Source organism: Centruroides vittatus, unplaced genomic scaffold, assembly GCF_030686945.1.
Source record: "Centruroides vittatus isolate TY-2023 unplaced genomic scaffold, ASM3068694v2 contig_374, whole genome shotgun sequence".
Classification (NCBI taxonomy): domain Eukaryota; kingdom Metazoa; phylum Arthropoda; class Arachnida; order Scorpiones; family Buthidae; genus Centruroides; species Centruroides vittatus.
The window spans coordinates 560,202-575,665 of record NW_027122196.1 but is presented as its reverse complement, the minus strand read 5'-3'; the positions used below and the strand labels follow the sequence as shown (position 1 = coordinate 575,665).

Here is a 15,464-nt window from a genome sequence, read left to right as displayed (position 1 = left end):
TATCATTTTGGTTAAGAATCTCACCTTCCTCCCACGGAATTGCAAACAATAAGCATAAAGTAGGCTCTCGAAACAATTAAATTACATTTAAAAAAAGCTACTTTATACGAACATTACACAATTAGCACGTGCTATTTTTTTCCTTAGAGGGATAGATAGATAGATAGATAGATGCTATTATCGTTCCTTAATTAATTTCTGTTACCATAGTGATACTTGCACCCCACTTTCTACATTGATTATTGCAAGCGTGTTGAACAGTTAGTGGAGTACATTCATCATGATAACAGCATAACAAATCGACAGGTGAACTTAATAATTGCGAATTAAGCAATAGTAAAGCACTCGGAAGGCAATTTAATTCTCCTTTTTTTTTGCATAATCTTCTCTTAATTAAAACTTGGATTTAAGGTTAAAGTCTACTTGATTTATTTAATATTTAAATAGTAAAATTTTTACTTTTCCGGCTGTTAGGTATAACGAGGGGAAAGTATGGCAATCGGCCAAAAAATGACCTCCCAAAATTTTTACATTTTTGGAACCGAAGGACCTTGAAACGTCCAGAAATGCAAAAAACTTCGTGGGTTTTTCTGTATGTATGGATGTTAGTATGTGGGAGAGAAGCGCGATATTGTTCACTCACTTTAAAGCTTATTAACTCCTGTACATTTTGTCGAAAATTTCTGAAATTTTGAAGGGAAGGTTGTATATTAGGGGGATCGATGCTATTAAATTTTGGTAGTTACAGGTCGAAGGATTGTGGAGATAAAGGGTGACGTGTGTCATGTCTTGTGAGGAATCGGACTTTACTCGTTATTAACATTTACAATTTTTTATAAAACTCGTCTGTAATTTCAAAATTAAGCCATTTTACAATAATTAATAAAAGAAAATCTTTTTAAAATAAATTCTCACTATAGATCGTTAACGCCACACACAATTTTAACTTTATTGCCGAGAAAGTTACGTAACTGGTTGCTGGAGTTTCTTACGTTTTACTCCTTGAAAATTGTTCTTTCAAGTCTATAGAATCAATATGTAATTATCAGATTCGCTTTCATTCATAAGTTTATTTTGGTTGGTTCAGCTTTTTTTATTGAGGAGTTGCTTCACGTCATTTCTGTATCAATTGTGATGATTTTCTTCTTATCTTTTCACTTCAGCAAACAGTTTTATGTTGGAGTGAATGGAACCGTCTACAAGCCCAAAGTTGTATCCTCACATCGAACAAACTTTGCAACGTGCTAAAAATATTTTAAAGGTTATACAAATTATGATTTTCCACCCCTTCGAACATTAAAATTAATTTTTTTAAGTTGTAAACAATTAGGTTATATATAAATCAATTTATTTTCGTATATCTATTTTCATCAATCATCCATAAAGAGTGGAAACTATTTATGGAATGACATTAAACAAATTGTGTGTACAACCTTACGTTTCTGTTCGTCAGAACCGGAAGTGCCACCAATCAATCATGTGACGGAAACTTCTAGTTTCCATAGTGACAACGGGATGATAGAATAAAAAGGGAGGGTGGAAGGGAAACACGTTAAAGTGAGTCGAGCAGGTAAGACATAAAATTTTTTTGCCTGAGAAAATTCGTTTAATTATCTCGCTAAAGTGCTTTAACTTACGAATTAATCGTGTTTGCTTTCTTACATTATCTATAAATCAAATTAAGTTTTATGTAATATTTTCTCTCTTTATGCTGAAGGAGAAGAGTTATTAAAATGTACTGTACTTTTAACTGGAAATTGCAGGTGAAATTTTTAAGATTTCAGCTTAAAAAATGATGCTTATGCTTTAATATTTTAGTAAATACAGTATATAAATCTTCAACTAGGTTACGTATGTTTTTAGTGTTTTTTTTTCTTCTATTTTTGGAGAATTTAATTCCACTTTATTCTAAAAATACACCAGAGCCAACATTCAAATTTAACCAATTTCGCTTGCTTTTCTGGATAATTTTAAATTTAAATAAATAAATAATTTATAAAAATTAAGTTAAAATTGTTTTATTTATGTTCAAATTAACATTAAATATTTAGACAACTCTCATTCAATTTATACAAGTTTAAAAATTTCTCTTATCACGCCTTGGCGTGATAGCAGAAGTAGTGTAAATTTCTTTAAAGGTCTAATTTTATATTTCATTACACGAATTTATTTGTTAAAATCTCACATAAATATTTGTATTTAACACACTAATCTATAAAAAATGGGAAGTATGTTTAAAACACTCTCTTGCTACAAGCAGAGAATGTTTAGAAAGAAAGATTGAAAATAGTTTACATTTACTTCAAAATTCTTGAAATTTATTCAATTTTATTCAATAATTTCTGTGCGAAGTAATAGAAATTTATTCAATTCTACATTTTCTTATCTATAATAAAAATAAAAAAAATAGAGGGATGCTTTTATTCCTTACTCTCATAAGAACTATCATCAATGTAGCAATTCTTTCAATAAATTTTTACTTTAATCCATTTATTATTTTTTTAAATATTAGCGTATGAAATTTTATAGTCTTTCACGTCTTTTTATTTTTATTATTTTAAAAATTTTTATGGATTTAGAACCATAAACTTTACGTTTTCCTCTCCACTCGTGGTACAAGGTATCGATTGCTAAACATTACAAGACGTGATCAAAAACAAGACAAAAGGAAACATAAATCCCATCTTATAACGTTTTTTTTTTTAGTTTTTAGAATAAATTCCGGATGCATTTTCTTATTAAAAAATGGAAAAAAATCACCATAACTCGTAAAAAACACTACATTAAATCTTTATTCAAGAGGATTTAGTGCTTTTTTCTTTACTTTAATTAGAAAAATTGACTATAATAAAACCTGCGTAAACCGGAATCGCACGGTACCGAATAATTTTTTTTCCATTTAAACAGGTTTCCATTTTATTCAGGTTCCGTTTAAGACAGGTGTTGCTATATTGTGCTATATCAGGGCTTCTTAAACTATGGGTCGCGACCCCGTTTGGGGTCGCTTAGCGAAATCTTGGGGTCACGAGATTTTAATGCAAAATATTGAAAATAATTTGTGAGAGTTTGAAAATGTTCTTCTGCCATTCAAAACCACATATTTATGTAAAATTGCTTTTTCAGCTTTGCCCAATATTCTCTTTTATTTATGTTATTGCAAATAATGCAGTTTTGATGAAAAATGGAGTATATAATTTTTGTAACTATAATAAATATAATTTCTCAACTTTTTGTGCAATTTTTAATTTTATATTTTTGTATGTTTTTAAACAAATTCTAAAACTATATTTTTTCATATGTATATATATTGTTACCTAATCAATAAATCATCACAAAATATTTATATATCTTTATTTTATATTTTTTTGGGTCGCGAAAAAATCACAATTATAAATGGGGTCGTGAATAAAAAAAGTTTAAGAAGCCCTGTGCTATATAATGCTATATTTTATTTAAGTAAAATGATTTCCTTGAATATATTAAAATAATTTTTATCGAGGATCGAATTCTGTTACCCCATTTAAATGCATGTTGCGGGTTATATAAAAATTCTTTTCTAAGAATAGATGTGTGTTTTGAACAAAGAAAACAACATTAGATCTTGATGATGAAGATCTGATGTTACTGATGAAGCAAATTTTCCTTTCATTATTAAAGAATAGATCGCTCGTAACTATCTTCCTGTGGAGTAATTCATTTTTATGTGTTTGTGACTACGTCCATTTCTTTAACTTAATTGATTTAAAAAAAGAAATACGTTCTTATCCTAAAGTATTCTACAGGATTGAGCTTTTACTAAAATCCTGAACATTATCATCTGGTTTTTTCAATGGATTAAAATAATTTTCTTCATTTTAAATCTTCCTCAAGATCTAGTGCTCTCATCTTATATAAATTTATGTTGCAAGGTATAAAATTATTTCTGCAAAATTAATTTTTATTTGCTTTGTGAATAGATCATTTCAACTTTTGAAACAAAATCATGAAAATCTTCTCAAATTTTTCATCAGTATAACGGGTGTTCGTAATTAAAGTACCTCTATTTAACGCTACCTGGAGGGATATTTAGCAGTCCGAATGCAATCAAATTTAGGGCAAACGAAAGACATTTCCGTAAAAAATTAGTTCCGAAATTCACTTTCGGCGCTTTGGATCCGCGTGATTTTTCGTTGGAGACACTTAAAAATTGCGTTTTATCGAGGACATGTTGCAAATAGTATCAAGAGGATCAGTTACATTGAACACAATGTTCATCGCCTTCTAATTTTACACTTTTAGAATGGGAACCACCTCACCTGCATCGCTAAGGTTTCTGCGTAGCCGAGTGTCTTGTACAAATAAAATATCTGCAGCTCCAAAAGTTCTATAGTAGCGAGTCTTGGTAGTAATTTTGTACGAAGTGTTTTCCGCAAGTGTGAAATGTCACTATACTCCATTCGGTTGCATTTAGACTGTTTAATCTCTCTCTAAATAGCGTTGATCAAGGGTACTTTACTTTAATACCCGGTAATTGTAATTAATGAGCATGTCAACAGCTCTGTTCAGGTTTCGTTTTGGACAGGTTTTACTGTATTATTCTTTAGAAAGAAAGTAAATTGATTTTCTCCTGTTCTTTCTCTTGTATTAAATAAAAAATGTTAACGTTATTAAATTATTTTTTAAAAGAAATATTTTATTTATTTAAAAACTAAATTGAATATAAAATATATTTAACTTAAAAGTCATAAAAACGAAATCAAAAACAAGTAAATTTTCACGAATTTCTGTTATTTATAAATGACAATTTTATCGATTTCAATAAATTTTTATTTCAATTACAATAAGACAGACAGACGGACGACAGCGGGAATTTACTGGTCTACAATTTTTTCATATTGCAGCCCAATTATTTACGTTTTTAATTGCAATTCACTCGATTAATTACAATTAAATTCATGTTTTATAATTGTAATTATGAAAAAATTTGTGACTTTTTTGTGTTAATCACGATCTAAATCGATTTCATTTATTAAAAATTTACTCGATTTTATTACAGTTGCGATCGATTACAATTAAAAACTTAATTACAATGAGTAGAAATTTTAATCGTAATAAAAGTATTCTGCATTTAATATTTTGAAATTGAAAGTATTTTTAATTACAATTAAAAAAATTCAGCAACGAGTTGCGTAAACTTTTCCACGAAAACTAATTTCATATTTTAAAATAGATAAACTCGTCTTCTCTTCGCTTGTCGCGTCGCGTCGCGTCGCTCGTCGCTTCAGTAATTGTTTAAATATAATTAATTTGTCTTCGTTAACATTAAACAAATATATGCTCGAGATAGAAGGATGTATAAGATATAATAAAATAGATATAATTAATAGATTGTTAACATAAGCGGTCCCATATTAATAACGCGCGACGCGATGCGCGAGTCAGATATATAGCGATATTTGCCCGATTTTAATAAGTTTAATTATAATTTAAACAATTTTCTTAATAAATTTAGTAGTTAGTAAGATAATTTATTATTATTATTTATTTTAGAGGCATCCAAAACTAACAAGACCGTTAAATCAGCTAAAATAATGAGAAGTTGCTCTCAAGATTGCATCCAACGTTCGAGTAAGACTGATTTTTCTTTTTTTTAACTAATAAAATGTATTTAAATAATTTTATATAATAATAGAAAGAATCAATTGTTATAACTTTTGTAAAAGAAAAATTTAAATATATAATTTTATTATTAAATCAATCGCAAATAATTTTTTTTTTCCTCTTTACTCCGCCATTTCTCGAGCTTGCGAGAAAAAATTCAATAAAACTTATCAAAAATAATTTATTTCATTGTTTTTAAAATAGAGAAAACGTTGTAAAAAATTGTATTTTTAGAAAATTTAATTCATATTCAATAGAAAATTCACTTTTTTAAACACTTTTTTAAAGGTTAAAAAATAGCTGTCAGCTTAAATCAAACTTGATTTTATTACCATTTTTCAATCGATTATGTTGCTTTTATTGACTTTTAAGCCATAAATTCGCTTCTAAAATGTAAAAAAAAATTAATGTTTTAAATTAAAAACGTATGAAATTTTATTTATTTATTCATAAATATTATTTATTAAATTAGTTTATAAAAAATTAACTTTTCTTCTATTCAGTTGATCAATTTATAACTTAATTTAGCCTATTTTACATTTAAATTTATCAATATGTTTCATATGTATATATTTATAACTTTATATATTAGAGAATAAAATTATAATAAATTAAAATTAGTAATAGTCGCGTCGCATCTATGCGTGTGGCACACGATGGCGCGTAGCTTCGCTAATAGAGTAATGCTTTAACGATATAAATTTAATTTATTTTTATAAAACCAAATAAGCAATACTTGTAACTATTTATGGTTAATAAATGAATGTGTTTATTACATTATAGAAGATAAAATTTAATTTAATCGAGGTTATTCAGTCGTAGCGCGAATCGATGCGACGCGATTCGCGCTATGACGAAGGCACTGACTGACGAAGGCACTGACTGATATTTTGCTATCGTCTTCTGTTTTCTTGCTTGTAAATGAGAATAAACAAATTTTATAAGTAATTTTTATTTATTAAACTTTAATAGAAAACGAATAACTTAGGATTTTTACACGTTATTAATCTGTTCGCGGCGCGATCTTCCGCTTGACTCATTTACATAAACTAATCTTCCGTCCTGTCGCAATTTAATTGTCAAATTTAACATTATTATAACTGTTATGTTTAATATAATGAAGGATATCGTTTAATAATGTATATATTATCGTACAACGTTTATCTAATGCTCCTCTATTGTTACTCAACGCAGAATTCGTTATCAAATCACTGTATATGGTTGTATATAACTGTTACGCAAACTTAAGCAATAAAAACGGACTTTTCTTTATATTTTTTTGTGTGACGCGTGTTTTAATTCAGTATCGTAGCGTTACTTTGAGCGCTTACCACAAATAAATCAACAGAAACTGCGAGTTACAGTGTAACGTCGATATATCGATATGTTTATACAGTGGCTACGTGCATCTAATGGCAATAAAAAATGGACTTAATTACAATATATTTATCGAAATAACGTAAGTTAATTAATTATTAAAGTCCGTATTAAAATTTTATATGCTGTAAGTTAGAATATTTAAACATTTACCATACCGCATCAGGACTGTCGAGAAGGAAGACCCAAAGGAAGCTCCTCGTCTCAACAGCTCTTGGCTCCTCACTAGAAACCAATTGTGGTTCCTCAGTAATGCCACTATACGACTTCATAGTTACTCCTCGGTAGGGCTACGAGTGCCTTAGTATAGCTCTCAAAGTGGTTCTATCCCTATAATTTAATGTTATTTTTACTAAAAACAGGTATTTCGTTTGTTCAAGAAAGAGCCCCACTCTACTCCCAGGCCTCATCTAAACGTATTGGGCCTGGAGGTAGAGCAGACCCTACAACTCACTTATACAAATTGGATTCTATACAGGATTTGTAAAAAAATGAGAATAACTTATTATGATTTATTATTCTCTTACATAATATAATAAATTATTCAACCATATGAATGTTTAATTAATTAAAAATCAAGTTAATTTCCGTTTGTTAGTTCATAAATATATATATCGTTATTAATTTATAAATTAGTATAAGTACGTTTGTATGTAAATACATACAAAATAGACAAAAATTGTTAGCATATGTTTATGTACTGTAGTAGGTTTGTTTACAAATAAATTAATTAAATAAATTTAATTTGGAATCTTATTAATTTAGAAGTTAAAGGTAACTAAAATATCATTAAGTAACTTTAACTTTTATCAGTTTAACTAATAAAAATTAACTGCAGAAAATAAACACAGTAATTGGATCAGGAGAAAATTAGTTACATTAAAACCTGTTTAACATTTTATTAAAATATATTTATAAATATGTCTTAACAATTAATTTTTCTATTCTAAAATATAAAATACATTGATTAAAATATGCTTAAGCAATGCTAATACAAGAGCATCAAAGATGTACTATATTTGTATGCTAATTTAAAGAAATATTGTAATTTTATAACAGAAAATATATTTTAAATCCAATTATTTATATTTATATTATAATTATTTTTTCCGTTTTGGACAGGTTTTACTTTAATTAATTCTACAGTTTAAATAATTTTTTAAATAAATTCTAATAAGTTATTTATAAAAAATCTTTCATTAGAATTTATTACGTAAAATTTATTATTTATTACGTAATTTCCTAGAGATTTTGTAGTATTTTGCGTGGAGGAAAGGGCGGAAAACTTGTCACAACACAATACACAATAATAATTATACCAGAACTGAAATTTTCGATTCTATACCGTTCTAAAACACTATATTTAGGTCAAGAAACAGGAAAAAACAAACACTATATCTACCCGTGTACTGCACACAATTCGACATTTCGTAACACCAACCGGACTCTTTAATGCATAATTTTTATAGAAAATTTAATACTTTTAATGTATAAAATAAACTTCCTTTTCTGTAAGTAAAATAGAGAAACTACATAAATAGTTTTTCTATTGAAGACAAATGTTCATATTTAAAAAAAAAATGGAACTGAATAAAGAAAAGAGAACGAGCAATATCGAAATTTATCTTTTGTTTACATATTTATAAAAACAAGTACGACATTATTGAAAACTCTGTATCAAATTTATTCGTTTGCAACATGTCATGTGGCTGAGTAGACAAAACCAATGAACATTGGTCGTGGATTCACACCTCATCAACCGGGTTTCCTTCACGTGTCTAACACCTAAACAGGTATCAGTTTCCCATATTATCGCGTGAATTTTTCCGGGGTTTTCTTTAATTGTCTAGTATCTAAATAGGGACAGTTTCTCGTAGAGAGCCCTCCCGAGAGGCACCTTCTCTGTACAGTACATCGCTCGTGTGTTGCGTTGCCTTAGCCCATCACTAATCTAATCGGCTAGACGTGAGTACGAACCCGAATCATACGCTCGGAAACAATCGAAAGCAATTTACTTGATGTAATTTTCTATCTTCATACATTTTGACACGTTGAAGAATGAGACAGAAGAGAATTACACGTTCATAGTTGTTAGTAATTACTGTAGTTATTTGGTAGGCTTTATTTATCATCTCTCCTAAATTTTATTCTTGAGTGAATTTAAAGATAAATCTCAATTAAATATACCATTTGAATTTCTAATAAATTGGTTATGTACATTAAAATAGCCTATAATTTTATTTTTATTATTTTATTTGATTAAAGTTTATTTTAATTAATTCCATTTTTAAACTCATTTTAAATTAATATTATCATCTTTTTTAAATTTTAGTTTATTTATGAAAACAGACTTTTAATAAGAAAATAAAATTGTTTTTTTTTTTAATTTTTAGAAAATAATATTCTTGATAAAGATTTTAATGTAAAACCTATATAAACCGGGCTCGTATGGTACCGAATTTTTTCCGGTTTGTCAGGTTTCCTTTTTCACAGGTTCCGTTTTGGACAAGTTTTACTGTATTAGCTTATTAACTAAACGAATACTCCTCACAAGCGATTTGTTTGCTGATGATTAGACAAATTTCAATTTTCAACATCAATAATTCTCTAACAAATTCTCAAACAGCAGGAAACAATCTTTTAATAAAGAGGAAAAAAAATTCTTAAAATGTGTCTTAATCAATTGTACATATAATAAAACCTGTCTAAAACGGAACCTGCCTAAGCTGGAAAAAATTCGGTACGATACGATTCCGGTTTGCACAAATTTTATTATATAACTTTTTTGTAGCGACGATTATCCTTTTAAAAATTAAAAATTGATAAAGACACTCCTGTAATCTAACCAATTGTCATTTATCAATCTTATCAATAACCAATCGTCTTTAACATCTTTTAGAAATTTCATGTAAAATTTCCAGAGGACTGTCTATGTTTAAAATAAGATTTTTATTTATTTTCTTACCTTTTATTATGTTTTAAAATTATTTTATATATTAAATAGATTAAAAATAGCATTTTACTTAGTTATTTACTTAATTAGCATCATTTTAAATTCGAATTTAAATCGAAACCGACCTCTTTTCCTTTACTTAATAAGCTAACATTTAGAAGTTTAAAAAAGATTATAAATTCTTATAACTTTTTTAAAACTTTATAAATTTAAGAAGCTATTAACCACACTTAAGTTTTATTCTTTATTTTCCAAACTTTTAAAGTAAGTTAGGTAATAACATTTAAATTGTGTCAAATTATCTCGCAGCATCTCGCTCCTGTACATCACTGGATATAAAAAAAAAATTAAAGCTCAGTTTAATGCAAAATAAAGCATTTATTGAAATAAATCAACATTAAATACTTAATACTTAATGAAATTTCTTTAAGATGATATTAAATTTGATATACTGTATTTCTGTTTCAATAGCATTTGTCAATATGCAAACAACTTTATGTAATTGAAAATAACTGTCTTACGTAACTGTTGATATAGTTTAATTTCATATGTAAACCAAATTATGTCTATTGATATTTGGCATTTATCTTTATTAAATTATACTATAAACTACATGAATATTATATTTAAAATGATTCTGGTATTTTCAGTGAGGAATTATTAAAACGAACCTTTACGTTGAAAACCTTACTAACAATACTTTTTTTGAGATCATCTGATTACAAAACATTCCAGTTAACCTACAGTATAGATGGAATTTTGAATAATTTAATTATATTAAAAATTACTTTCTGCTTAAATTAAAGTTTTCTCTTAGTATATACAGTTTTCTCTAAACAGTTTTCTTGTATACAAATTAATAAGTTATATTATTATCTACATAAAAAACCTAGCTACGAATTGATTAACTTTCCCGGCGACATTTAAAATTTTGGTGGCGCCATCTGTTACGATTTTTATTTTAAAAACTTTTTATATTTTTAATTATTATAAAATGGCAAAAGGCTTAATTTTGAGTATAGGGATGGATTTTATAAAAAATGTAAATGTTAATAACGAGTAAAATCGTCATTAAGTCCAACCCTACTAGAGATACACACGACGCCCATTATCTCTCTCCCCTCGACCTGTAATAACCAAAATTTAATAGCATCAGTCTCCTTAATAAACAAACCTCCCTGCAAAATTTCAGAAATTTCTGACAAAAAGCACAAGAGTTATTAAGCTTCAAACAGGTTAACAAAATCGTGCCCCCCACAGACTGTAACATCCATCCATACATACAGAAAACTCCTTATTTTTATAATTTACTCTTTATTTTTTTTCCAATTGAGTGATTTTAAACGTTCAATTTAAAGATATTGCAATTTATTCTTGATGATACCATGGTTGTTTTATAAAAGTGAAGCAACGTGATGTAATTTTCTTCTATGTTTCTATTTATTTTCTATAATAATCTATCTATAAACCTTCTAACTACACTGCAACTTATGAAATATCATCCGAGTTGGATACTTTCTATCGAAATGAAAAGAAAATGGATCTGACAAAGATTATTAAACACACAATCTTCAGCTATCGATCAGCATCGATGTTGAGAAAAACAATTCCTTAATGAAAAATTCGAATGTCTTAATGTCTATATATATATTAATGTCTTATTCGAATACTTAATCGCTTGAAAACTTTACAAAGAGTGCCGAATTGCGTGTAAAATCGCACTGTTAACATTAGTTTATTTGTTTATTCTTTTCTTAAATTTGCATACATTATATTAAACCATTTAAAAATGATCGTAAAGAAAATTAGATTTTTAAGAAGAAAAAAAGTCTTAAAAATATTACATAAATCACTTCTGTAAAAGAAAAAATTATAGCGTATCGGAGCCATAAAGCTGTAAAATTTTATGAATATCATCACAAAGAATAATCTTTTGTGAGATTAAAATAGCAATAACCTTTCGCTGTCTTGTTACCAGGAGAATCCGGGATCGATTTCCCATCGATCCTGATACTTCTCTCGAGAGATGTTGTCGTATGCAAATTAAGCCATTTCGGAGGTGGTTTAATACTGTTTTACTTATCAAATTGATTAATTTTGATTTAAAAAAATATACTTTTACTGATAATAAATATCCGATAAACTTATTTATAAGTAATTTTTAACTGTTTGTTATACAAAGCCTCAAAACTGTGATAAGTAGAAAATAACTAAGAAAATTACTTCGAAAAAATTAAATTTTTGCATAAAAAAAAACAATTTAAATTCTTAAATTTACACATTAAACGTTTTAAATTCGCTACGCCAGCCTTAAATGCCTTTAAAAAATGTAAAATTAAGCTTAAATTTCAAATTAAATTTTTATAAAATTTTAAAAATGCACTAAAATATATTTAGCGTTAGAAATATAATGTGTATGCATTGTGGCTCTAAATTTAACGCCTTCAAAAAGCATTTAAAAGGCTAAACATGAAAGTTTGTACTTCGTGTTAACCTTTCGTTTTAAAATTCACCCTTCAAACTATCAAAAAATGCTAGTTTAAGTGGTGAATTTTAACGCAAAGTGCGTGTAAAAGTTGCCTAAAATAAAAAAAAATTGAAAAAAAGCTGTAGAAAAAAAGAAAATTTTTATTCCAGACTGCGGCTATGAATTTAACATGACAGCACGGACATCGTTTAATTCCTCCCCTTTTTTTTTTACAGTTTTATGTGATAAAATGCAAATTTTTATTAATTTTTCTTAGTAATTTTCATAATAATTGTGTAAATGATTTGCTTCCCTACAGGCATAATAAATAATTAGGAAACAAATATCTTAATTAATAACTGCTTAAAAAATTGAAATTAATTAGTCATAAAATTTAATGCTAAGTTTTTTTTTAATTCTCAATATTATCTTATTAATATCATTAATTAAAGATTAGAGATTCACTAAAATCCTACTTTATTTCTGTCAGAGTAATTTTTTTTTTTTCATTTTTAAATAGTCTAAGTGATAAAAACACGTGTTGAAAGCCTGTTATGTATACGGTGTTTTATTTATAAATTTAATAAAGTGTTGTCGTTAACTCGTACAACACGTATTATCATTATATAAATTGGTGACGTTGTTATATTAAATTGGTTAATTTAATATTAATCAAAAATTCATTTCAGGTATAAGAAATGTTTAATAACGAAATTTATCAATTTTTATGCACTGTAGAAGTTCGTTAATCCGGCGCTTAAGAGACCAAAGTGGTGCCGGATTAATGGATTTCTTTAATATAATTAATAAATTATATTAAAATTAAAAAAGCTTTGGATCTAACCTCTAATTGGGAATATCTGGAGGAAGATTTGCGCTTTCTACAGGATTGATTGGTATAAGGAAAAGCGACAAGTGGGAGTAGATCTGCCAAGTTTCCCACAGAAAATCCTCCCGGGAGGATTTTCTGTGGGAAACTAATCTCTATATATGTGTATGAAAAAAACTAATCCATATTTAGGATTTAGGCACGTAAAGAAAACTCGGAAAACTTTATGCGGCCAGCTACCAATGTTCAGTGGTTTTACTCAGCCACTGGTGGACCACTTCCTATGAGAAGTAGTAATTAAGCGTGGTCTTAGCGGATGTTGTTTCGGTAACTTTTGAGAAACGTGGCGAACTTCACTACTACCAGAGAGAAGCAGAAGGTGTTCATACACTATATACCGGGGTTTCTGTAAATACCTGAAGAAACTTACTAACGAAAAGATTGCCGTTAAAAGAAATTTAACCCTTTTTGAGTGTTTAAGGAATGAAAAAGAGAAGACCAAGCACGGGAAAAAGGCGATAGCTATAAAATCCCTTTATAGGATAAAGAAAAAAACAATAAATCCTATATAAATGCGACCCGAAGATCCCTGATTGTTAGATTTAGAGAACAGAGTTGTGAAGAAAAGTAAAAAACTATAGCATTAGCAAAGGGAAGTTTGACAAAGTGAGGAGAATTTGTTTGTAGGCTATACGGCAACGCGATAAGTGGGCGTTCTGCCGAGGGGATGCCTCCCGGGAGGACTTTCAATGAGCCCCTGTTTAGATATTAGCCACGTGAAGAAAAACCGAAAAACTCCACACGGCCAGCCCGAACCCACGCCAACTACCAGTGTTTAATAGTTTTTATTCACTAAGCCACGAGTGGGAGAGAGCAGTTAAACTGCAGAAAAATAGAGAAGAGAAAATAGCTGATGCGGAGAGGGTTTGGATTTTTAAAGGTCTGTACAAACACGTAATTAATGTGAAAGACGTAGAAATCTTCAATACGTTTTATACAATTGTACATTAACTTTTGGCTAAACTTATTATGAGACTGGTTTATCGTGGAATTGACATTTCATACCTCATAACATAACGTTATAGCACGTAAACTTTAGGATGTGTTCGAATTTCGTTTTTTATGCTGCCTCTGAAGATGAGCTGGTTACTAAGGCATTTTTAAAATTTTTCTGTACTCTTAGAGAGCAGTGTGGAATCACGTTTATTTGACAAATCCATGGGAGTTTCATATGAGTATATTAAAATTGCTAAAAATATTGCTTTAATGTGTTTAATGATAAAAAATATTAACTTTAATGCACTTACATTTTGTGTATATTGTATTCAATTGGTCGTGGGTTTGCGCCTGACCAACGGGGTGGCCACATGAAGTTTTTCACGTTTTCTAACAAATAAAGAATCCAGTTTCCCATAAAAACACCCTCGAGAGATGGCACTCCTGTTGGAAGATCGTCCAAGTGTCGCGTTGCTTTATTCCATCAATCCAATCCACTTAATTTTTTCTGATTGTGCCTCTTGTTTATAGACAAATTTTTAAAAGTAAATTTAATAAGTCATCTGTCTAATTTTCCATAAAAATTAAGAAAATATATAATAATTAATTAAGAAGAAAGTGCTTATTATTAATGTATTTGTGTTAAAATAGCGACTCCGAAAGCGGTGATAGACTTTCTTCAAGATAATCCCGAATTTTTAGAAGATTACGTATTGAGTCACATCGATTTGGAATTGTTGGAAAGATGGATTATTAGAAAGTCTCAAAGAAACCATAAAAGACCACAATCGGCAGAAGTACCAAATGGTAAGAAATTTAAGAAAAATCCGTCAGAAAAAAAGCCATTATACTTATCGATTACCATCGTTATAAATTAGGCAGACCACCAAGAAAAACAAGTCTATCGAGATGGAAGGTGATTTAAGTTAATTTATTCGCTTAATTTTGAAAATAAAACCTATTTCCAACTTAATTTACTTTTAATTCTATTATTATTAATTTTTTTTCGAATTTAGTTTTGCGTCCATGCGGACAAAAGGAAAATGCTTCAAGAAATGACCAACAATCTTTATCTAAAACCCAATAAGGGACACGTATTATCTGAATTATCAGAAACTGTAGCATCTGCCGTGAATGCAGACTCTTGGAATTTATACCTTTATGATAAAAGCTCTCAGGTATGTACATTTTAAAATTAATTT

General features: G+C 28.4%; 1 protein-coding gene across 5 annotated transcripts in view; it reads left to right on the top strand.

The window, feature by feature from the left end:
• The window catches only part of LOC136975517 (probable 3',5'-cyclic phosphodiesterase pde-5), a 61,969-nt gene that overhangs the window by 19,959 nt on the left and 26,546 nt on the right, over window positions 1-15,464 (top strand). For all 5 annotated transcript variants that reach the window (XM_067270581.1, XM_067270580.1, XM_067270579.1 and 2 more), the window contains exons 3-6: window positions 5,530-5,607; window positions 14,914-15,069; window positions 15,141-15,178; window positions 15,279-15,440. In XM_067270581.1, coding sequence (XP_067126682.1) covers window positions 5,530-5,607; window positions 14,914-15,069; window positions 15,141-15,178; window positions 15,279-15,440 — 434 coding nt within the window. The remainder of the gene's footprint in view (window positions 1-5,529; window positions 5,608-14,913; window positions 15,070-15,140; window positions 15,179-15,278; window positions 15,441-15,464) is intronic.